Source organism: Mastigoproctus giganteus, chromosome 4 (genome assembly GCF_048544385.1).
Source record: "Mastigoproctus giganteus isolate SK-2022 chromosome 4, ASM4854438v1, whole genome shotgun sequence".
NCBI classification, from domain to species: Eukaryota; Metazoa; Arthropoda; class Arachnida; order Uropygi; family Thelyphonidae; genus Mastigoproctus; species Mastigoproctus giganteus.
Window position 1 is genome coordinate 50,904,543 of NC_143578.1, and position 25,446 is coordinate 50,929,988.

General features: G+C 34.2%; 1 protein-coding gene across 2 annotated transcripts in view; it reads right to left on the reverse strand.

The window, feature by feature from the left end:
- The window catches only part of LOC150086722 (BRCA1-associated protein), a 141,005-nt gene that overhangs the window by 23,366 nt on the left and 92,193 nt on the right, over positions 1-25,446 (reverse strand). For both annotated transcript variants that reach the window (XM_090372711.1, XM_090372712.1), the window contains 4 exons: positions 18,577-18,615; positions 16,559-16,648; positions 5,947-6,060; positions 341-391 (listed from right to left, as the gene is read on the reverse strand). In XM_090372711.1, the coding sequence (XP_090228837.1) occupies positions 341-391; positions 5,947-6,060; positions 16,559-16,648; positions 18,577-18,615 (294 nt within the window). The remainder of the gene's footprint in view (positions 1-340; positions 392-5,946; positions 6,061-16,558; positions 16,649-18,576; positions 18,616-25,446) is intronic.

Genomic DNA, 25,446 nt, shown 5'->3' on the forward strand with positions numbered 1-25,446 from the left:
AACTTTGGGCTGCTAACAGGCTCACCAGCATGAAGTATAAAAGAATCTCACTGTGCAAGACTTACTGAAATTCTTCAAAAATGACTTAAAAAAAATGAGTGTCATTTGAATACCTAATTTCATCAGAATTTTAGATTTTGAGTGGTATCTTGGATTAATATGACATATCTCTGGAGACATGTATATCCATGACACCCCATGAAACAAAGAGGTAAATGAAAAGAAGTAAATGCATAAAGGTAAAAAAAATAATATTTTACAATTTTCTTAAATGTGTTTAAATTTAGTTAATTATCATTAACAAAGCATGCAATAAGAAGTTCATATAGCTATAGCATACCTCTCTTTCTTCTTTTAATTCTGTTGTAGATTTGGTATATTTTGTAGTAAGCTGAAATGGCAATTCATTTAAATTTTTATTAAAAATTATGTAAAATTTCATAAAAGAGGAAAATGATTAAAAAATATATATATATGAATGAAAGCAAGTAATAATAAATAAAATACCAAGCTACCTTATTGTGTGCACATTAATGAAACATCCTGCATATACTTGTATATACAAGGTAATTCAATTAAAAGGCATCAAGGTCTATTTGCTTATTTTTAAGTTTATGCTATTTGTCGTGTGGACCTTTTTTTGGGCTAAATGAATTTTTGAATTTGATGTTAAAATTGGACTAAATATTACCATTTAGATTTTATGATTTATAAATTAAAATTTTGCCTAATCAACTGCTTTTTTCTCAATGCGAAAGTTGTTCTCTGTCTTTGATTTAGTCTAAAAGTGCCATCTCTGTACTTCAGAAATGAATGTAAACCAATTTTATTTGAAACAAAAATATAAACAAATATAATGGTTGTAGCATGGGGAGATGTGATGCAAATGAACTTGTAGCCAGCTGTTCACAGCTAAATGCATATACTGAAGAGCGAACATCTCAACACCATTGCATTTATTTTTTCTCCATCTTTAAATAAAATTGGTGTTTACATTCATTTTAGAAGATATGAGATGATGGTTTTAAACTAAAATGAAGATGGGAAACAACTTTCCCATTGAGACAAAAGCAGTTGATTAGACAAAATTTTAATTTAGAAATAGTAAAATCCTAAGGGTAATACTTAGTCCAATTTTAACATCAAATTCAAAAAATTCAGCCCAAATATGACAAAAAAGGTCAAGGTAACAAATAGCATAAAGCTAAAAATAAGCAAGATAAACTCCAGTGCATTTTAATTTAAACATTGAAGGTATACTCTTATATATGTACGTATTTATTCACTTTAATGACATATGAAGTACTATTATATTGTTAATTGCAAATGCTGATAAAAGTGATTTAAAATTTTAAATTTAGATTTCTTTTATGCACATATTCTTTAATAGCAGGTTTCTGCATAAGTTTATTTATATAATTAGCAAATACAGTTGTGCTCCCGTATCTGCTGATTTGATATCCACTAATTCAGTTACCTGCGGCAACCATGGGAAAAAAACGAAAAAACACATACTACTCACGTGTCCAATATGATGCTTCCCTTTATTTTTTATAACATTGCATATGGTTTGGTCACCAACACTATAATGGAGGCACCGTTTTCAAACTTTTGAATAATTTCAAGTTTTTTTTTTTTAATTTGAAAGCACAACTCTTACGTTTGCCCATCATTTTTGCAATTTTTAAACAAAAAAAAAAAAAAAAAATTCCGACATCCCTGACATAAATAACAAAACAAAATTTGTCCTTTTGCGGTGCGACAGACAGAACACAACAATCGACGTGATGCACTAAATCAAACTAAACATTTGGTCTCTTTTTTTTTTTTTTTTTTTTTGTTTTGTTTTGAGTGGTAGGTGTGAAGACAGCAAGGGTTGCAAGTAATAGGCACACTAATCTCCCAATGATGACTTATAATGCTGGTTCTTGTCACTTATTTACGACTTGCAAAATAGCTGTTTATACCTATTCTAATTATTACTTGAATTTTATGATTTCTGTTTTTTTATTTATTTTTTTTTTATTTGGAGTCTTGAAGTGTCCCGGTTAATTCAATCCCGGTAAATCGAGAGTCTGCTACACTTTATTATTATCATATTTAATGTTGGCAATGTCTTACAGTGTGTTTAATTTATCAATTAAACTTTATTATACATATGTATGTACAAGAAAATCACGTTATATATGGGGTCAGCAAGTGTTTGCTTATATCAGCGGTTTCAGTCATCCACAGTAGGTCTTGGAATGTATCCCCCGCAGATCTTACTGTACAGAGGTTGTAATTAATATTCAGTATCAGCATATAACTGCTAAATGCTTTGGTCTTTCTAATAGAAGATGTTGGTATAGTACAGTTCATTATAATTATTCTTAATTAATTTGAAATGCATTGAAACACAAATATTTTCCGTTTGCTACTGAATGCAAATAAATGGATGATTCATAAATTCCTAAGTTTAGATGAGTCACTGAATATGTTATAACAAGTCTCAACTCACTATGATGCCACAATTTCATGACACAAAGTCAATACTCCAAACTTTTTGATCACATATCACATGCAGCGATATTACAGTATGAAAATCAAGTACAATATTATAAAAAAGATTAAGCTCAGAATACAAATATCACCATTAAATAGAATATTTAATTTTTTTCATTTGCATAGGATGACAGCTTTATATTGTACATATTTACAGCCACTAGATGTTGGACAGATGTTGGACTGAATATATATATATTCAGTGCTTTTTTTTGTAAAAAAATATGTGCCGGTACTCATTCTTTGATATCAGGAAAAATTGAAAATTAAAAGGATATGAAAAGTACTCTAAAAATTTTTTTTCCCCCTGATATTGTTACTTTAGTAGTAGTAATGTTTTTAGAATAAGAACAACAAATTAAGTATATAAAAACAGTTTATCAAGCACAAATTTATTATTCAAGTATATAAAAAAAATAAGTAAAATGTGAGTAAAATAAGTAAAAAAATAATAACACAAGTAAAAAAATAATTTCATAATAAAGTTTTTGTAGAATATTCCAAATTTTTATTAAGTTCCCATCCGACACCCTATACCGACTTATTTTCTTCCTCTTTGTGTGTTGGTTGCTGAATGATGTTTCCGAATCAAGAATCGACATATTTTGCTGGATTGGATCAGTGGTGAGCCTACAATTTTAAGAAACAGTAGTAAAGAAACTGTTGTTGTCATCAATGAAGTGCTGCCGATCAGATTCATTTGTGAAAATCCTCATTCACATTCACTCGATGAAATTGGTATCGTACTCAGAGCGTCCATCAAATGCTTCAATTCTTCTGAAACCTTCTTATCAATTAGGTATACCTGAAATCCACGAATTGCATCTCTTTCAATTTAACTGTAACCTAATTGACAATTTTCTAACTTCATTTTCACCAAATGCCAACATTTCACGTTTAGAAAGTTTAATACCTTCATTGTCCTCGTTTTCCTTCTCTCGTCATCGGTATTGTCACTAGTTCTTAAATTTGAATTTTTTTTCTTTTCTTTTCTTTTTCTTTCTTTTTTTTTGAAACTGTCCAAAATGTCGGTCTCATTCGGATATTCAGATACCATGACCATGTTAAACAGAGATAGGGAAAATTTACGGAAAAATGTGGATAACGCACTTCTGCAAAATAACAGATGATGATCTGTCGGGGTAAAAGAAAGTCGGGGTAAAAGAAAAAAGAAAATTTTCTAATTCTCGAATGGGGTGCTTACAGTTGATTCACAGAGGTGTCCAACCTATGGCCCATGAGGAAAGTGAACTAAAACAGCATTTTAAATTTTGTTAATTATCAAAAAAATTTTCTTATTAAATGTTTTGTTCAGTAAATGTAATTATGTATTGTAAATAATAAAATGGAAAATGTAACACACTAAAGAAATCTAACTTAGAAATTTTTTGAATGTGGCCCCTGTATGGGAAAAGGTTGGACACCACAACAGTAGAAGGTGGGCCAGAGCCCATTGGGAATACACCTTGACCTGCTCACTCTTGACTAGTGTACTTCTCCGTATGTGGTACAGGTTTTACCAGGTACTACTAAGTTGTAGAATGGTAATCCCTTTAGCTCCCTTAATTCGCACAGCAGCACTAATTGCTTAAATTGCCAGAAATGTGAACAGTGCGTACCGAGTTAATTCTCTCCTAATCCGTTCGCTATATGAAAATTTTCTTCGCTCAATGGAAACTATTTTAAATGTAACTTCCGAGGGGAATTCAAAATAATTCGCTATAAAAGGACTTTGTTAAACAGAGGTCTGACTGAGTAATTCAGTATTATAAAAATGGTTATACAGTTTTATATAGAAAATATCTTAACAATAGACAGTAAAAAATGAAAATTTACATAATATTACAAATTTTGAAGTGAACTGCATCCAAATGTCACACATCACTGTTAATAAAGGTGCCAGTACACCATACCATTGCATATCATCCCAAAAAAAGCATGGTATATGTTGGCGCCTCCATAGCCAGGTGGGAAGGAGCAGCAGTGCGTAGCACACGCTTCTTGATTAGACCGGGGTTCGCGCCCGTGACCACCAAATACGGAGGATGCGGAAAGGTCAGGGAATGACCACCGCATATCCCAGAGCAATATGGCCTTTGTTGCTAATGCTCCAAAAAACAAAATATATAATATATATGCATACATGCCTGTATATATGTCAACGCTAGACAGACATATATACAGGAATATTATAGATACTCAGAATTATAAAAATGGTTATACAGTTTTATATAGAAAATATCTTAACAATAGACAGTAAAAAATGCAAATTTACGTAATATTACAAATTTTGAAGTGCACTGCATTCAAATGTCTCTTAGCACATTTGCTTAGTGTTATGTAACCTCGATTTGTGTACATATTTGAAATCATCATTTTAATGTTTCCTTTTCAGAATTAGTTGTTACCAATCCTGCATACACCTTCCAGGCAACCAATCACACTGTTTTGAGCTGATTCTATGGAATAATAAGCTTATTTATAACCAGCGGGTGGTTGAATGCTGGAACAAACTTCCATCTTTCGTTGTAGAAGTTGATAGCTTAAACAGATTCAAGGCAGAACTAGACAAACATTTGGAGCAAGTGGATGGGTGAAATGAGAAAGGGTGTGATTTTTTTTGGCTGATGCTACATAAGCTTGCTTTCTTGCATCATGTGCCCTCAATTAATGCTATTTGAATGACAATATATAGAGCAGTGCAGACAGGCTGCCATGAGCTTCTCTGGCAGCCTGTCTGCACTGCTCTGAAAATTTCATATTTGACTGCACAATTACCCCCAGGTATTTTTTATTCTCTACTACACAGAGTATTTACTTGCTATTAATGACATACAAAAGTACTATTATGTTGTTGATTGCAAATGCTATGCTGCTAAAAGCAAATATCATCAGTTATAGAATTTTGGTAGTTAAAAGTTGAATGTTAACTTTAGTTCATTATACAGTAGTGAAAAAAATATATTTCTGGACACTCTTGAAGTCTACATTTGGCCCAAAAAACAAACTGGATAGCTTTACTGTAGATGAGCTTCAATGGGTCTCACAGAAAATGAAACATTTCCATTAATTTAAAACTGAATGTGATGGAAATGTAATGGAGGCATACACTGCCCAACTTGCAAAAGTAATTTTTAAATGCGGCATGTGTAAGTGAAGGAACATTTATTACACAGAGCTAATATTTCCAGTCTTCTTATCATTGGAGAAGTAGCTTTTAAGATGGTCTACAAATATTTAAGATGTTTATCCCTATGTTCAAATAAACAACAAAAAAAAAATAAATAAATAAAATAAAACCAAAACAGGCAATTTTCAAGGTATTACTCGAATATCAAGTTGAGTATATTAATTCCATTTGTAGAATGAACAAGAGAGATTTTGAGAATGTGCAGAAATTACCTGATTTACTTTTTTATCCTGAGATTGTCTTTCACGAGTGACACGAGAAAGTTTCTCTTCCAGTTGTTTCCTCTCTTCAACAGCCTGTTTAGTTTTTTCTTTTAATTCTTCAATCTGTAAAGAAAAAAAAATTATTACAAATAAAGGGAATTTAAAACAGAAACTGGAGATTAAACAACAGTGTCTTTGGTGAAACTCCTTGCTTTTATTTCCCAATTCTAACAAAAAGAAGTCAGCAGTTTAAATAATTGTGAGGTGTGCGAGTGGGCAAACTCTTAAAGAGTACCTCCGATTTCTTTTCCTCTGTTGCAACTTTTTTTTTGTTAGTGTATCATCAATCACTGCTATAAAAAAAAAATCTATATTTCTACTTTAAATTTACTTAAAATTTCTTAGTTTCAACTAAAGCATTGGTTTTTTTTGGGTTAAAAATAAAAACACGTTCAGGAGACAGTTACTGGAGTTTTTAATTTTTTAAACAAATCAGGTTTACTCTAAAAAAAAAAAAAATGTGGGTTTAAACAAGTGTAATTAAAAATAAAACTTTTAAATACACTAAAGTAAACTTTATGTTCTCTGTGCCCATCATACAGTCAAGAATAGTTTCTGCAGTCGAATATGACTAAATTATTGAACAATTTCTTGGTGATCAGCAATTTATTTTTACTATTTGAGTGCCTCTATCACAAAAATGTCTTTATAACAGGCCGCATTGTGATATTATCAAGTTTCACAAAAACTAGCTTACAGACCATGTAAGACTGCCAACAGTTTGACTTCAGAAATTACTAAACTGCTATGTGGTTAAATATTAACCATACTGTTTCGGTGAATGTTTAAAAATGTCTCTGATCTTAACAACAAATTTCTTAGCTAGAGTCATAGCATGAATGAATGCCAATGGCTTATCAACAGTAACATGAATAAGTGGGGAATATTAGTAACATGCAATACAAATGATCACTATTGCTATCCAACTCTGCTATATCCAGTGAGCATATGTGTCAATACAATAAAAAAACATAGTACAAATCAATCCTTCTGGACTATCGGACATCTACTCCATATTTTTCTCCAGGCTACCTTGTTTCACATTACATAATTAGCCATAGTACAGTAAGTTCTCTTTCCTCTAATACTCACTTGACAGCATCAATCTGCCTTTCTCTTGATCAGCCTCTAAGCCTATTACTGTTTGCTTTTGCTTCAGATATCTGATTAACCAATCAACCTTCTCTTAACCTTTCTGCATGCCCATACTCTCTCACATTTATTTTGTTTGTTTTTGACTGAATATTTGTTACCCCAAGATTTTTTTCTTATTTCTTCACTTGTAATATAGTCATGCCATTGCTTCCATCTAGTAATTCCATTTCTTACCAAGAAATGGAATTACTTACAATAATTTCTTACCAAGCTGAGAGCTGGGTAAGAAATTAAGGAATAGGTTAAAACAGCTGATTTTTGTATTTTGGCTAATTTCTGTTTTGTGTCAAGTGAATTTATTTAACTAGCTTCCCATACTTTTTCATGCCAAATTACCTATATCTAATTTTGTCAGAGATTCTTGAAGATGTTGCACATAACTATTTAATAGTACAATAATAATGATCACCTGCATATAACAATAATGCAATTTTTCATATCTCATTCTAAATTTTTTCGTTAACTTATTTTATTGAACAGTACAGAGTGAATAACAAAAAACATGGTGATGAGAAGCAGCCCTTCCCCATTCCAAGTTTAACCTTAAATTATTTTCCAATTCTTCCTCCAATCTTCACCATATTTCAAACTTATTTCTCTTAACACGTTTGCTGCCACCTAAATGTAAAAGAATTCATTCAATGTGCTGTAATTTTTTAAATTCTGAAAAAAAAAAAAAAAACAACATTCTGACATCCGCAGCATTCTGCAAATTTGTACATAATGGTTGAAAATTAAAAGTGTGGAATTCATTACTAAAAAGTGAACACTTACTTTTGTGCTGGGTTTAAAAATCAGAACAAATCTTAAAATTTTATAAAAAAAAAGTTTATTCATGTACATAAACTAACATCAGCACAAGCAGAAAACAAATAGAACTGTGTGCCAAGTCTATTAACAAAAGCCAAGCTTTACTGTAAAGCATTCAATAAGTGTGCCAATACTGAGTAGTAGTTAATCTCATGTGCTTTTATATGCATTATGGCACAGCAGATATGCATTGCTGCAGCAAACATGTTAAAGGATTATCCTTGCTATCATATATCTGTAAAATTTGAGAGTGTTGATTTCTAGATACAGTGCATTCCGGTTAATTGGGCCACCGGTTAATTGGGGCAGCCGCTTATTTGGGGCAAATTATGAAGAACAGAAACAAAACAAATATTTAGTCTGAATTTGTTCCGCTTATTTGGGCCAACTCGCCGCTTAATTGGGGCAATGAAGGTCTTGATTGAACAATAAACTATATTTAGATGGCATGCACAAACATCTAAATATAGTTTATTAGGCCTGACGTAGCCCAGTGGTCAGGAGCGAGAGTGCATCGCACGCATTCTTTGAGTGGACCGGGGTTCAAGCCCGTGACTACTAAATACGATAATTGGCGATTTATTGTAAACTCTACTGACTTGGTTGTCGTGCCGGAGTATAAACAGAATTTTTTTATTGAACAATAAACTAATTTAGATGGTTCGTAACAAAGAGGTCACGTGGGCAGCAGTGGAATCAGTTATTGCGAAGTCGTGCTGTACAGTGGTTGTTTTACATTTGTTCTGTGTTGTGGTAATCGGATTCTGAAGAAATTTTGCTGAAGAATAGATTAAAAACTGTACCAAACAGTGCACTGATTTTGGTTTCCCCCTCCCCTTTTTTTCAGTACATTTAAGACCCCTGTCAAGATGCCACGTAAAGATTTGTCACTTTCAGAAAAAATCGCTATTCTTGACAAGATAAAAAGTCAACCTCCTAACATCAGTCATCGTCAGCTAGCGGAGATAATAAAGGTGCCAAAATCTACGATTTCACGACTGCTACAGCAACAAGAAAAACTTAGAGAGGAGTGGACATTGCACATGGATTTAAAGAAAACATCTCATAAGCGAAAGAGGGAAGGCAAAGATCCAGACGTCGAAGATGCTTTGAATCAATGGTTTTCCACTGCGGCCCTATGCTAAAACGCAAGTCAGAAGAGTTGGCCAAAAAGCTAGGTCACGTAAATTTCAAAGCGACGGATGGTTGGTTGTCTCGATGGAAGTGTAGACATGACATTAGTTACAAAAAAGCACATGGCGAGAAGGACAGTGCTGATGCTACGAGTGCTGAGCAATGGAAATGTGAAAAACTGCCAGAGTTGCTTAAAAAATTTAGTGCAGATGACATTTACAATGCCGATGAAACAGGTCTATATTATCGTGCTACGCCGGATGGTTCCCTCGGCTATCAACACATAACACTGTCTGGTTCAAAGAAAGCAATGGATCGTGTAACAGTGTTGTGCTGCTCAAACATGTCAGGAAATGATAAACTCAAACTTTTGGTTATTGGTAAAAGTGCCAAACCTCGTTGTTTCAAGGGGCTTACAATAAGCAGTTTGCCAGTTTCGTATTATGCCAATAAGAAGGCGTGGATACCACATATATTTTTACGCAATGGCTGATGAACTGGGACGCGGAACTGCAACGGAAGTCCAGAAAAATTCTGTTGATATTGGACAACTGCACCGCACACTCTAATGTAGCTGGTTTAAAAAATATTGAACTGGAATTTTTACCCCCTAACACCACATCCCTGATACAGCCTATGGACGCGGGAATTATAAAAAATTTGAAGACCTATTATCGCGGAAAGCTGGTTAATCACATCCTTGAAGCAATTGAGGAAAATCTGCTGACATCATCTTCGAAATCAATAGAGGTTAGTGCAAAAGTTTCGAAGTTAAAAGCTGTACAATTTATCGCCGATAGTTGGCGAGTAATAACCAGTAAAACAATTCGGAATTGTTTTGCTAAATGTGGTTTCGCGACTAATTGTGATTCAGACGCGATAAGCTGTACAGAAAATGAACTGGCTTTGGAACTGCAACAGGTCCAAAATTGTGAAGAATTTTTAACGATTGACGATAACCTTCAATGCCACGATGAAAATGAAGATTATGAGGAAACGATTATTGAACAAATTGCGGCAAAACACTCAGAGACACCAAAAGACCAAGAAAATGATGACGATGATATACCTAAGTGAGTGACTAACCAGGATGCCAGGAAATGTATCGCTAAATTGAGATGTTATTTCATGCAGGAAGGCAATGAAGGCAGTCCTTTATCAGCATTAGATACCTGCGCCGACTTTGTTCAATTGCAGTCCATAAAGAGGACACGTCAGGGTACACTTCATAATTTTTTCAAAGTAAGAACCCTTAAGTAATGTGTAACCTTTGCCTGACACGGACATTATTCTGTACTGTATCTTCATTTTACACATGTACATACGTACATTTTGTTTGCTTTTAGCTTTAGTTATTTTTAAATAAATGTTTGTACCAATATAACTTAAATACAGTGTGCTTTCTTTAAATACCACATTCCCTTTATTTTATTCATACCTTTTTTGCCTCCGTTAGAATGTGCTTTTCAGCTCATTAAAATTTCGCTTAATTGGGCCAAAGTGATCTGTCCCGATGTGTCCCAATTAACCGGAATCGACTGTACTTTCATATGCTTTTCAAGATCAATAAATCCTAAATACAGGCTATTTTTACATTCCCATGGCTTTTTTTTAAATAATCTGTCTTATTACAAATATTTGTTCCTGACATGTCCTGTTTGCATAAACCCTGATAGGTTCTTGTTATATTCCCATGATTTTTTTTAATACAGTCGAATGTCGTTAATACAAAGTTCAAGGGACCTAAATTTTCACGTTTTGTAATAACGAGGTCCCCCAAAAGTGTCAAAATTTTACCGGTTTTTTTTTGGACATACATATATCCAAGAATAATAATAAATAATAATGTCAAAAATAAATGAAAAATAAAATAAAATAATAAAAACGAAAGCCTTGTCTAACAATACAGTAATAGGAATAACACATTTTTTAAAGCTTTTATTTTATTTATAAGATAAACTAAGAGAAAAGAATTAATGGAAATGAAAATATTGTACAGTATATATTTATATATACAATATTTTAGCGTCACAGCAAAAAAAATTACAATCGTAATATATAAGGAGACATACAAACCATTAACTTTTTAATAAATTAATCCAATTTAAAGAAAGAATCCAATGTTGTTTGCACAGCCATATATTTTTTTCCTATACTCATTTTTGACTACAGCACAGACATTATCAAATGCAATAGTTATTTCTTTATCAATGTTACTGCGTGCCGACGCATTTTCTATTGTGCTCAATGCATTTTGGGCATCTTTTTTAGATGGCCATGTGTGTGCTTCTTCACTTTCTTCATTCTTCAACTTCATCATCCACCTTCACAAACTCTTCAAATTTGCCAACAAAATCCATATGCTCCTTCCGATTCCTCCAATCCTCAACGTTGCTATCACATTTGTCTACTGGACCAAGTTTTTTGATGATATTCTCTCCAAAGCCACTCCTTCTGAAGCAGTTGATTATTACCACTTGATGCAAGCAATATGAAGATTATAGACAGCACCCAAGACATTTCCAATTTTGGCTGCAAATTATTCCCTTCTTCTATGTTGCAGATCAAGTACCTTATCAGGTGGGCTCTATATGCTCTCTTGATGTTATAAATAATACCTTGATCTAAAACAACAGCCATGTATTTGTCATCTTAAGTGTCTCAGCAGAATGTGTTGTGTACAACGACCTAGAATCATCAAAATGTTCTTTTTTTCTGAAGCCATTCTTCTGTCCACTTTTGATAACTAAGCCTGAAAAATTCTGACCGTAAGCCAAGCACTTCTATTGGCCTCATAATCACAGAAAAGTTGGTTAAGTTCTTTAAAACATCTGGCTTGGAAAACTTATCAATCACAAGTGGGCGATTGATAAGTTTTGTAGTTTCGTACTGCCATCTGAATTGCAGCATAACAGAACAGTGAGTCTTTGTTTACTTAATTTTCCACCATGACAAAACACTCCTTGAACAGCAAATATTTTGTTTGGCAGCAAATTATAAAATAAACCTGTTTCATCAAGGTTAAAAATATCCTTTGCCTCATATTTTTCAAGAATGGACTGTACAGAACACAACCAGTATATAGCCTTTTCTTTGTTGACTAATCCAGACTCACTGCAAACATTTTGCTAAACCAAGTTATTCCTGTTTTTAAATCTTGGGAGCTAGCCACTGCTGCATTTGAAGTCATTAATTTCATGTTACTGAGCTTGATAATTTGCCTCTTCTTGCAAAATCAGACTTGATATCGGCAAATTAGATGCAAGCATTTGTTGGTACCACTCAAAGTTTTGTTTCAAGCTCCTCGTGTTTTGCAATATGAATTCATTTCCTGTTTTTTATTGCTGCTCCAGTGTCACACACTTCCAAGTTTTTTTTTGGTTTTTCAGTATTGTAGATAAAGTAGTTAAAGGGATGTTGTATTCCATTGCAATGTTCGTTTTACTTCAATCCATCCTATCAGCCTCTTAGATAATTTTCAGTTTAATTTCTAGACTTAATTCCATCAATTTACATTTTGTCACCATAACGCTGCTAGATGAGATTCAATATAAACAAACTATAAATTAGCATTAGTAGAGCCATATGATGCAAGGAAGCAAGCTTATGCAGCATCAGCCAAAAAAAAACAAAAAAACTTCCACTTCACCCCTCCATTTGTTCGAAATACCTGTCCAGCTGAGCCTTAAGTTTATTTAGGCTATCAACTTCAACAACAAGGGATGGAAGTCTGTTCCACCAACTACCCGCTGGCTAAAGGCAAATTTCTGCACGTCTATCCTACATCTGTCTTTCCTCAATTTGAATTTATGCCCTCTCAGGTGATTATTCTGAGCTAGAGGAAGAATCCCATCAGCATTGAGCATGCTCAAACCATTCAAAGCTTTATACACCTCTATCAGATCACCTCGCCAGTGCCTAGTCTCCAGACACTGTAATTTGCAAAACTTAAGCCTTTCTTCGTAAGAACAACCCTTTGTTCCATTCACTAATCTTGTTGCCCTCCTCTGTACTCGTTCCAGCAGCTCTACATCCTTCTTGAAATGAGGCCTCCACACCTGTATACAGTACTCAAGGTGTGGCCTGACCACTGCCTTATACAAGGGAATAATCACATCCCTGTCCCTGCTAGAAAAATTCCTGTATATCATTGACAAGACACCATGAGCTACTCTTGCAGCTCGTCTGCACTGCTCAGAGAACTTCATATCTGCCTGCACAATTACCCCCAGGTCCTTTTCATTCTCTACCACTGTCAGTGTAGTATCACAGTTGATACGTTGCTCTGGGGTTGCTGTTTCCCATGTGTAGTACTTTACATTTGTCAATGTTAAACTTCATTTGCCACCTCTCAGCTCATCTGCTCAACCTTTCCAGATCCTGTTGCAGCAGCATAGTGTCAGTAGTGTCCTTGACAACCCTGCCTACCTTTGTATCGTCTGCAAACTTGGACATTATACTTGATATACCATCATCAATATTATTTATAAATACAGAAAACAATAATGGACCCAATACTGAACCCTGAGGGACTCCACTAATAACATTAGTCCACGATGAGCAGTGTCCATTGATTACCACTCTGTCTTCTCCCCCTCAACCACCCCTTTATCCATAGCAGCAATTTGCCTCCAATGTCACACTGCTCCAATTTGTGTAGCAGTCTTCCATGTGCAACAGTATCAAAAGCCTTTCTAAGATCCAAGTATATAATATCAAAGCTATTCCCGGCATCCAGTTCTTTTGTGACTGCATCATAGTATCCAATCAAATTGATCAGGCAAGACCTCCCCTTAACAAAACCATGCTGTGTCCGAACTATAACTGAAGTCTTGTCTAGATGATCCTGCAGTGCTTCTTTAACCAGTGCCTCCATTAACTTTCCTGGAACAGAAGTTAAACTCACAGGTCTATAATTACTTGTGTCAGCCTTTGATCCTCCTTTGTGAATTGGGGTCACATTTGCACATCTCCAGTCTATGGGTACCTCCCCTGAGTCCAAGAAAGCGCTCATAATTATGGCTAAGGGTTTGCTTACTTCCTTTGCTGCCTCCTTTAATATAACTGGATAGATCCCATCCACCCCAGGTGCCTTTCTTGTGTTTATCTTCAACAATTTCTCCTACAATTTACTCTCAGTTATTACAAGATTATCTAGCTTACTGACAGAGTTGAATACACCTCTGGCATTCCCCTCGCTGAATAACTCCTCATGTGTGAATGTCGATGCAAAACATTCATTTAGTTTGTTAGCTACCTGAGCAGGATCATCAACAGTTGAACCATCGATATCAAGTGAACCAATCTGATTCATCCCCTTCCTTCTGGAGTTTACATAAGTAAAGAACTCTTTGCTGTGTTTCTTTGCATCCCTTGCCAAGGATTTCTCGTAATCTGCCTTCCTCTGCCTAACCTCCTTTGTAACTTGGTTGCATATCAACTTGTATCTATCAGTTGATCCCACTGTATAGAATTTAAATACTGTCTCAGACCATCGTAGTCACCTTTACGAAAGCAATAACCCTTCCCTTTACCCCTGATGGTAGTTACCTCTTTGAGTAAATCCCACTTCAGCACACTGTGATCACTGCCACCTAGTGGTTCCTTTATCTGCAGATTCTTAATGCATGAAGAATCACTACTGATAATCAAATCAAGAGTACTCCCTCTAGTTGCCTCCCGAACATGCTGATGAATTAATTTAAAAAGTTCCAAAAAAGACATCAGATCAGATAAAATGGAACAAAATATAGATTATACTACAGCAAAAGACTCTTTGAACTGGTGTAACAATTGAACTGACCTTGATTTCATGGAGAGCAAGGGAGTGTATGTAAACAACTTAGAAAAACTGTTTGTATTCTTTTATTAATTTAACAGCTAACAAGTCATTGCCATCCTTTGGGAAGCAGGAAACCAGGTAGCTAGAGGCAATAATTGGATAGCTGTGTCAAGATTTGTATTAAACATACAAAATAACAATATTTATTTCTCACAGGGGGAAAATGAATATATTTACAAAGAAAAGCCTACCCTTTCACAGGGGAATATATGTGCCTCATATAAACGAGTACTTTGTATAAACCTAGTTTGTATAAATGAGATTTTTTGGTAATTTGTCTTATTGCAAATATTTGTTCCTGAAATGCACTGTTTGACATAAATCTTGACTTTTCTTCTCCAGATTATGTTCTACAATACTTCTAACCCTTAAGCTGCTTGTTGTATAGATTTTATCTATTACAACACCAGACAAATTGTACCAATATATAAAAAGAAAAAATAAAGCTGAATGTGTAAATTACAGATGAATTTCACTTTGTATCATCTCCTTCTTAACTCAACAAGCAGTAGGATTAATGGGAAAAGAAAAAGAAGGCAAATGTGAAATACCTCTGTAATTTACACTTTAACTTTATTTAGACTACAATTTGACTTTTAGTTTTTTATATATTGGTATAATCTGCCTTACTCCAATCATTTGGAATTTGTGCTTTGGATAATATAATGTATAATGCGATCAAATTTTCTCCTCCAGGTTTCAACGTTTCAGATTTAATTTCACCTATACTTGCCACCTTTCATATGTGGTATTTTCCATAACCTTTTTTTAGCAAAAGAGATCCTAAATTTATCCCATTTCAATCTTTTCCTCTTCTTTAGTGATGTCCTCAGCTCTTTTGTTTAACAATTTATCAATGTCTTTACTTTGCAATTCTAAAATGTTCCCATCTTTGTCTTAATCTTGCTCTTTTCATTTCTGATTACTGTAGATATAGGTTTTCATCTATTCTGTGATTTTTAACCAAACATCAAAACATTTGTGCATCTTTCCAATATTTTTTTTTTCCATATCTTTTCCAAAATCAACCCAAGATTTTTATTTAACCCTTTCCCATATATCTTAGCCCTCTTGAATAACAGTCTTTCTGTCAAAGGTACTGTATGTTTTAGCATTGACCACACTGCCCACTCCACTTTTGGATGTAAATTGATTTAAGCCCTATGGACCAGATCTAGTAATAGCTCAAGACAAATGTGAAATTTTGAAAAAAAAAAAAAAAAATACCACTTTGCCAGTGGTGTTTCTCAGTAACTACCTTTTTGGGGGGTCTGACTACAAAGCATTGAATGAAGAATAATATGAATTCGATCTTTTACTAAAAGATAATGAAGAAGGGCTCAGCAATCAAGGTCATGTCATTCCACAGCATTAAATGGTTTTTAACCAGAATGGGTATAAATACTTCCAGGTACCGCCTAACAGTTTAAACAAAAGAATCTTTGATATGCATAAAGTCAACGCAAAAGTTTATTTACAAGCATATTTCAAAATTTAAATTTTTTTGTTTCAAATCATAGATATGCTACATAAAAAATAACATGCATATCACATATCCATGAGAGAGAGAGAGAGAGAGAGAGAGAGAGAGAGAGAGAGAGAGAGAGAGAGACTCCATACCTGTCTATGAGCATCTTGCTCCAATCTTGATAGGCGATTTTCAAAAAAATGACGTTGAGCTTCTAGTTGACTGGTTAAAAGATAGGTATACTAGAAAAAATCAAACTTATAATTATGCGCATTACAAGCAATGTAAAATACAGGATAGTCATAACAGATTAATGTAAAAATAAGAAAATATTTCAATGTAAACATATTAAAATGGCTCAAAATGTCATTCTTTGAATTGATAACAGTCCTAATTTAAGTAACAAAATTATGAATAGCAGAGAAAAACTGATCTTAAGACATTTATTATTTCTATTTTGATTGTCCTCTTTAGCTGTGACATTTTTTAGGCCATGTTTGTAGATGCAAACTTTTAGATAACCCACTTTTAGCCCAGTAATCATTATGGTTCAAATCCAGGCTGCAAGGATTTGATACTGTTTCGAAAGCTCTATATTTCATTCACCAAAATGTCCTCTTATAAGTTTTAAGTCTGGAATGACATTTTCAAACATACCCACATATTTATTTTCATTTGTGGATACAGTAATGAAGTTCCCTAACAAATTATTCAAAAAATAATCCAAATATGGTAGTGGATGTGAAACCACACCATACTGTTACGTTCTCATTGTGCAATGGTTTTTCAGTCACTGAGTGTGGCTTTCCTTCAGACCATATAATAGTCATGCATATTAACAGCACAATAAGGGTAAAAACAGACTTCGTCAAATTATAAAATGCAATATAGTAACTTTTTATCATATTCAAGTTAGATAATACATGTGTGTGAAATTCAGGTAGGCTTCTGGTTGGAGGACAACAATTCTTGAATTATTTTAAACTCATAAGGGAGCAGTTTTGGGATCTTGATCACTTCTCTTAAGTGTGAGGTTGGAGATAATTTATTTACAGTTCAATTAATCTCAACAACAGTTTCTGCCTGTACTGAGGGACTCCCTTTTTGTTTTTAATCAGTAATACATCAGATGTGTACAAACTTTGATATCAATGTTGTTCAGGACTGAACTAAGCAAAAACTTTTATTTTACTTTGTTCTTGGTTCTCATCTACAGGTTTTAAGAGCATTATTACCACTAGGGGAATTATGCTACGTATAGGAGAAATGCAATATACGAGAACCATTCTGCTATGAATTTCACTTTTCCTTCCATTTGCCATAAGCAAATCAGCATGCAATGTTTACTTTTAACAATGTATTTTTAATAAATAATGACATGTTTCTTATTTGCATATTTTACCTTTCCTCTCAAGCCCTGCGATAAAGCTTAGTAATTGTGTTTTCCTGTATGTAAATTAATATGTTTATACCAAAACATTTATACATTTTTAAATTATGTTACTTTATGTACACTTTGTGCAAAAGAATCTTACTAATAATGATTCCTCAATAAATATCAAAAACTTAATTATAACAAATAACATAGGAAAAAATTGTCCTTGGTGCACATAAATAAATAAATGGTCAGAATTTGAAGATGACTCCTATATTTCAAATGCTAAAAAATATGGGGAAGGGGGAAAATTGAGAAAGAGAGAATTTTAGATTGGAATAAATGCAATATATCTGCTCAAAAGGTAATTCATAATTGTATAACATAAGTTTGTAAAACGTCTGACAGCAGCTTGTATATGCCATATAAATTTTCATTATTGGTATAATGGCCAAATCACATTACCGTTTTTTCTAAGGTAAAAAAAGGTTTAATTCAGATATGTAAGTGAATATCACCAAAGTGGTTTAATTCTTGATAATGAATGGAAATAAACACATACATTGAAATCTTTAATGATTACTTTGAAAGGCTTTCAAGATTTTTAACTAAAATACCTTAAATTTATAATTTTGAAATGAAAGTTGTAAGTTACTATGATTGTTTTAAACTTTTGGCCATTAAAGTGGAAATAACAACATAATCTGATAACACTGGGGTGATTAATATCTATATAAAAAAGACACTGAAGTAATAATATATAATAGATTTCAACTGGAAAGTCTAAATACTCACCTCTAACTGAATGGAATCCAATTTTTCTTCCTGTTCAACCTATAGATATATAAATTTTTATAAAACATTCAGCATTAAATCACAATAAATTATATTAATTGTAGTTTAAAAAATATAATATATATAATTTAAGAAATTATATAATATTATCGGAAAAATTTTGATAAATATGCTGAAGTTTAATATAACAGAACAGGTATCAAACCATTTATTCTGGTAAATATAGAATATGAAACAAGCTGGTTTTCAGTTTTATGAACAATGTATATTTCCTATTACTGTACTGTTGGAAAATTGCACTCGTAGAAAAATGACAAGAAGAAACAAAGTTGCTTGTGACTGCATTCAGATACCTTTAATGCAATATACACTTTCTGTTTTATTTAACAAAATATTAAACATCAAATACAGTATGTTTTAAAAAAATGTAAACAAAACTAACAATTATGGCTATATAAACAGTACATAACCTTAAGAAAGCAACATCTATAATATACCACTTGTAAGTTTATAAATAAAAAAAAGTACATAATTTTTATGAAATTATATACAGGTAACCCTTGTATAACACGGTAGTTCGGTTCCTACAAAACCTTCTGTAATGTGAAACCGTGTTATACTGGACTAAGAACCAGTACAAAAAGGGGGATTACGTTCCAAAAGCTAACAAAAATACACCATTTTTTTTATAACTATCGGAAAATTAATTTTTATAGTAGTAATAACTGAACAAACGTCTTACCTTACAAACTGTGATACTTATATGTCAGATAATGTAGGTTCATTTAATTTTCTTCCTCTTCATTGATGCTAAGCACAATCTCTTCTGCATCATCTAGATTTCTTGTACCTTCTGCTCTCTTCAAAAGTCACAAATTGCATGCTTCGAAGTCAATTTTTTTATGGTCTCAAACAAGCACAAGTTCAATAGCACAGAACCTGACCCAGGGACTCTCAACAAAATACAGTGGACCCTCACTTAGATATAAAGCACAAATTCAACTTTATTACCTTACCAATTAACAAAGTTAAATGATAGGTGAAAATTGGAAGAATATTTTCCAGTTAGCAAAATAAAAATAAATTTACACTTATGTACATAGCTTAATTAATATGTACTGTGATATGCACATACTAACTAATTGATGTTTCTGTTCATTGATTTTTTTTTTTTTTTTTTTTGGTTGTAAAATTTAAAACAGTAAAAATAATAAGCACAAGTGAGATACGGAATAATGAGTTTCTGAACATTTATTTATGTTTTTTATATGAATGAATATTCTATGGAAGGAGAACCACATTTCAACATAATAACATGAAACCCACAGAATTCCAACTATCGGTACTATAGCAAATGCAAGATCGAGTTTACTACCCGTTTATAATAGATTACTCTAACAGAAAAGCCCAATAAACCAGAAACTCCAAAATTGTTTTTATTGTTTTATGGTAGTGACCTGCAGAAATGTACTTTAGAAAAATATCATGAAGACAATGACTAGTGAGTCAACAGCAGGGATCCACAAAAATGAACGGAAATGTTGAAAATTACATCTAACATAATAGCAGGGTTTTCCCAGCACAAAAGTTAGCATTAGCATTAGCATTAGTAGAGGCATTTGATGCAAGAAAGCAAGCTTATGCAGCATCAGCCAAAAAAAAAAAAAAAAAAAAAAAAAAAAACCCACTTCCACTTCACCCCTCTGTTCTTTATTCCAGATCCTGTTCAAAATACCTGTCCAGCTGAGCCTTAAACATATTTAGGCTATCAACCTCCAATACAAGGGATGGAAGTCTGTTCCACCAACCAACCACCCGCTGGCTAAAGGCAAATTTCTGCACGTCTATCCTACATCTGTCTTTCCTCAATTTGAATTTATGCCCTCTCAGGTGATTATTCTGAGCTAGAGGAAGAATCCCATCAGCATTGAGCATGCTCAAACCATTCAAGGCTTTATACACCTCTATCAGATCACCTCGCTGTTGCCTAGTCTCCAGACACTGTAATTTGCAAAACTTAAGCCTTTCTTCGTAAGAGCACCCTTTGTTCCATTCACTAATCTTGTTGCCCTTCTCTGTACTCGTTCCAGCAGCTCTACATCCTTCTTGAAATGAGGCCTCCAGACCTGCATACAGTACTCTAGGTGTGGCCTGACCATTGCCTTATACAAGGGAATAATCACCTCCTTATCCCTGCTGGAAAAATTCCTGTATATCATTGAGAATACTCCATGAGCTACTCTTGCTGCCCGTCTGCACTGCTCAGAGAACTTCATATCTGCCTGCACAACCACCCCCAAGTCCCTTTAATTCTCTACCACTGTCAGTGTAGTACCACAGAGTTGATACGTTGCTCTGGGGTTGCTGTTTCCCATGTGTAGTACTTTACATTTGTCAATGTTAAACTTCATTTGCCACCTCTCAGCCCATCTGCTCAACCTTTCCAGATCCTGTTGCAGCAGCATAGTGTCAGTAGTGTCCTTGACAACCCTGCCAACCTTTGTATCGTCTGCAAACTTGGACATTAAGCTTGATATACCATCATCAATATCATTTATAAATACAGAAAACAATAATGGACCCAATACTGAACCCTGAGGGACTCCACTAATAACATTAGTCCACGATGAGCAGTATCCATTGATTACCACTCTCTGTCTTCTCCCCCTCAACCACCCCTTTATCCATAGCAGCAATTTGCCTCCAATGCCACACTGCTCCAATTTGTGCAGCAGTCTTCCATGTGCAACAGTATCAAAAGCCTTTCTAAGATCCAAGTATATAATATCAAAGCTATTTCCTGCATCCAGTTCTTTTGTGACTGCATCATAGTATCCAATCAAATTGGTCAGGCAAGACTTCCCCTTAACAAAACCATGCTGTGTCCGAGCTATAACTGAAGTCTTGTCTAAATGATCCTGCAGTGCTTCTTTAACCAGTGCCTCCATTAATTTTCCTGGAACAGAAGTTAAGCTCACAGGTCTATAATTACTTGTGTCAGCCTTTGATCCTCCTTTGTGAATTGGGGTCACATTTGCACATTTCCAGTCTATGGGTATCTCTCCTGAGTCCAAGGAAGCTCTCATAATTATGGCTAAGGGTTTGCTTACTTCCTTTGCTGCCTCCTTTAATATAACTGGATAGATCCCATCCACCCCGGGTGCCTTTCTTGTGTTTATCTTCAACAGTTTCTCCTCCACTTTACTCCCAGTTATTTCAAGATTCTGTAGCTTACTGCTAGAGTTGAACACACCTCTGGCATTCCCCTCGCTGAATAACTCCTCATGTGTGAATGTCGATGCAAAATATTCATTTAGTTTGTTAGCTACCTGAGCAGGATCATCAACAGTTGACCCATCAATATCAAGTGGACCAATCTGATTCATCCCCTTCCTTCTAGAGTTTACATAAGTAAAGAACTCTTTGCTGTTTTTCTTTGCATCCCTTGCCAAGGATTTCTCGTAATCTGCCTTCCCCTGCCTAACCTCCTTTGTAACTTGGTTGCATATCAACTTGTATCTATCATAGGCTTCTGTGTCATGTGTTAATTTGTAAGTATCCCATGCATTTTTCTTCTCTGCCATATGCCTCATTAGTTCATCTGACATCCATTTTGGCCTAAACCCTGAACAATATTTCTTAGTTGGTATGTAAAGCCTAGTAGCTTCCAAGATAAGTTCTTTGAATGCTTCCCATTTTGAATTTGCTGTTGGTAACATCATCAGTTGGTCCCACTGTATAGAATTTAAATACTGTCTCAGTCCATCATAGTCACCTTTACGAAAGCAATAACCCTTCCCTTTACCCCTAATGGTAGTTACCTCTTTGAGTAAATCCCCACTTCAGCACACTGTGATCACTGCCACCTAGTGGTTCATTTACCTGCAGATTCTTAATGCATGAAGAATCACTACTGATAATCAAATCAAGAGTATTACTCCCTCTAGTTGCCTCCCGAACATGCTGATGTAGAAAACAATCATCCAATAAATCCACAAAAGCCTTGCTAGTGTGTGCTTGACCAGCCCCCAAATTCCAGTCAATATCTGGGAAATTAAAATCTCCCATTATAAGACTCTCTGATTTACTGGCCCACTCTATTTCCCTGTACAGTTTCTTATTATACTCATCAGAGTCATTAGGCCTATAGCACACTCCTACTCTCAATTTTGATCTCCCAATGCTTATGTCACACCAAACTGACTCAACACTGCACTGTCCAGCGATGTCAACTGGCTTCACTTCCTTGGTTTTTATGTGTTTCTTAACTAATAGCATAACCCCTCCCCCTTCCTATCCTGTCTATCGACGTTGTACTCCACAAATTCCAGTTCTGCATCCCTTATATCTGTGTGACACCACGTCTCTGATATCCCAACAATATCTGCCTTTGATGTTTTGAGCAATACCTCAAATTCATCAAATTTATTTACTAGACTCCTAGCATTGGTGTACAAGCAAGTATACCTGCACCTGTTTCTATTCTTAGCTATCCTAACACAACCCATGTGTTTACTTGTACCGCAATGGCTCCCAGCAGTCTCTGAAATATCATGCATCTTGTTTTTCAGGCTTCTGCTCATTCTAATAGAAGCAGTGCAAGAATCTCTTTCACCTCTGCCAGTGGCTACTGTCAATCTATTGGTCTTTGTCTCCCCCCAAGCTAGCAGTTTTCCGACCCACCTAACACTGCCTCGATAGCATCAGCAAATATTCTTGCACCCTTTCTATTTAAGTGTATCCCATCCCTGTAGAAGCAATCTCTCCTGTTAACAAGTACAGTCCAGGCTGAAAAAAATTCTACCCCTTGAGCCTTGCACAATCTTTCCAGGGCCGAATTGATCGACAAGGCTCTCATCACATACTCCCTCCTATCGTGTCTGGGCAGAATTGCAGACACTTTCAAATTCAACCCTAATTCTCGGCTTTTGTTCAACAGTGACTTGTACTTGTTAAGTAATTCTGCCGGTCTCCTAAGTTCAAAAATACTGTTATGTGAGATTTCCCACAATTCTCAAACCACGTCAAAAAGTACCGTGTTGTGTGAGAATTGCCGCAATTTATCAATCGTGATAGAGTGAAACCATGCTGTAGAAGTACCGTGTTATATGGGGGTTACCTGTACAGCATTTATTGTATTTTTATACAAGTACTAAAAAGTCACATAAAACCTCACACGAATATTTAGTAATAATATAATTTACTAAGAGATATGTAATTATCATATAATTTATAAACCATAAAATCGACTTTGTATACTGACTAATTAGTCAAATATAATTGACAAATAAAATATATGCGTGGATCAAATAAATATATTAAGACAACTGATTTACATTTTTTCTAAAGGGTATATAGTCTATACAAATGTAGCTTGTTTATCGCATTCAGTTATATTACACAGCAGGCTATGACATCCATAATTACTCCATGCAGACAGGTGTAAACAAGAAAGAATCCTTTAAACTTTGTGGGAGCCATTGCTGATTTTTATTGGTTTTACAGTGCATCAGCATCAAGGGCTGTATTATGTCTGTACAAGTATGTTCATGAGATTATTTTCATGTTATGTGGACAGAAAAACACAGAATAACTCATGAGAGAAACCCATGAGTTATTCTATGTTTAATTGTACTCCCTTTGCCTGACATTAGCTAACTACGGCTGCACTTGAAGAGTCTCTGAGAGGATCCAAACTGAGATCCCTCCAGATAAGTGACTAAACCATCCATTGTGAACATTAAAATGAATACATGGGACTAGGTAAGGACAACTTATGGTACCATTAATGATCATACTAAAAAACAAATCAGGTTTTTTTACCCTTCTACACTATACTTTTCCTTTAATGTATGGTGTTCTTGGGGCTGCTAAAATGGTTAATGTTTGTATTCATTGTTGAAATGATTAATTGTAAACCCTTGTGACCTTAGTGGCTGTTTCAGAGTATAAACAGAAATTTTTAATTTTAAGATGTCTAAATTATATTTTTTACACCACTCCCTGAATGTACACTGGAGGAATTCTTAAAGGCATGTTCAGTTGAGGAAAAATTCAATTTTACAAGTGGTAAAACTACAATACTGTCATTGAAAACAGATTTCTTTTCAAGGAGGAAAATAAATGTATGGAATGGCACAATCTCTGATCCATTAAAATGAATATCCATTATGGCAATCCTGGAGTATAAACAGAATATTTATTTAATTTGTGTTACTGACAGATTTGCACCATCTTGGGTGGTGAGTTGTGCATTTACACTGCTGAGGGTGAGCATTACTTGTCTTTCATATTTTTATGATTTTATTTTATTTTGAACATTTGAATTTGATGTCTTGGTACTGATGTAGCTGAATTCACACCTTGCCAAGTACAACCTTAACTGTAATATTCATTTGTTGTTTGTGTTTCATGGTAACAGTATCCCATCTTCTATTATGGTCTTGGAGACATAACCATGTTTTTATACATATAGTAAAGTTAAACTAATTTCTTTCAGAAACAGCCAGTTTTAAGAGTTGGCTAATGCATTGAGTGCAAGAAAAATGGCTTCATAGCTTATAAAAAAATGTGATAACACCTTTGATATCTTTATTGTATTGGTAACGGTTACAAATATAAAAATCCCTACTAAGCCTGTAAAAGGCCAGGGTTTTCACATTAACAATGAATAGGAGTACTGACAATTGAGTAAAAAATGCAGAAAATTAATAATAAAGGATGGAATGTGCATGAATGCTCAATGTATACTATTTCGATCTAAGTGATGGTATTCAAAATTAAATGGAGTTACCTTGAATCATTGTGGATTATAAAACCACAAAGAAGATCTTGCCATGGCAACTTTATCATATGGAATGTATATATTGT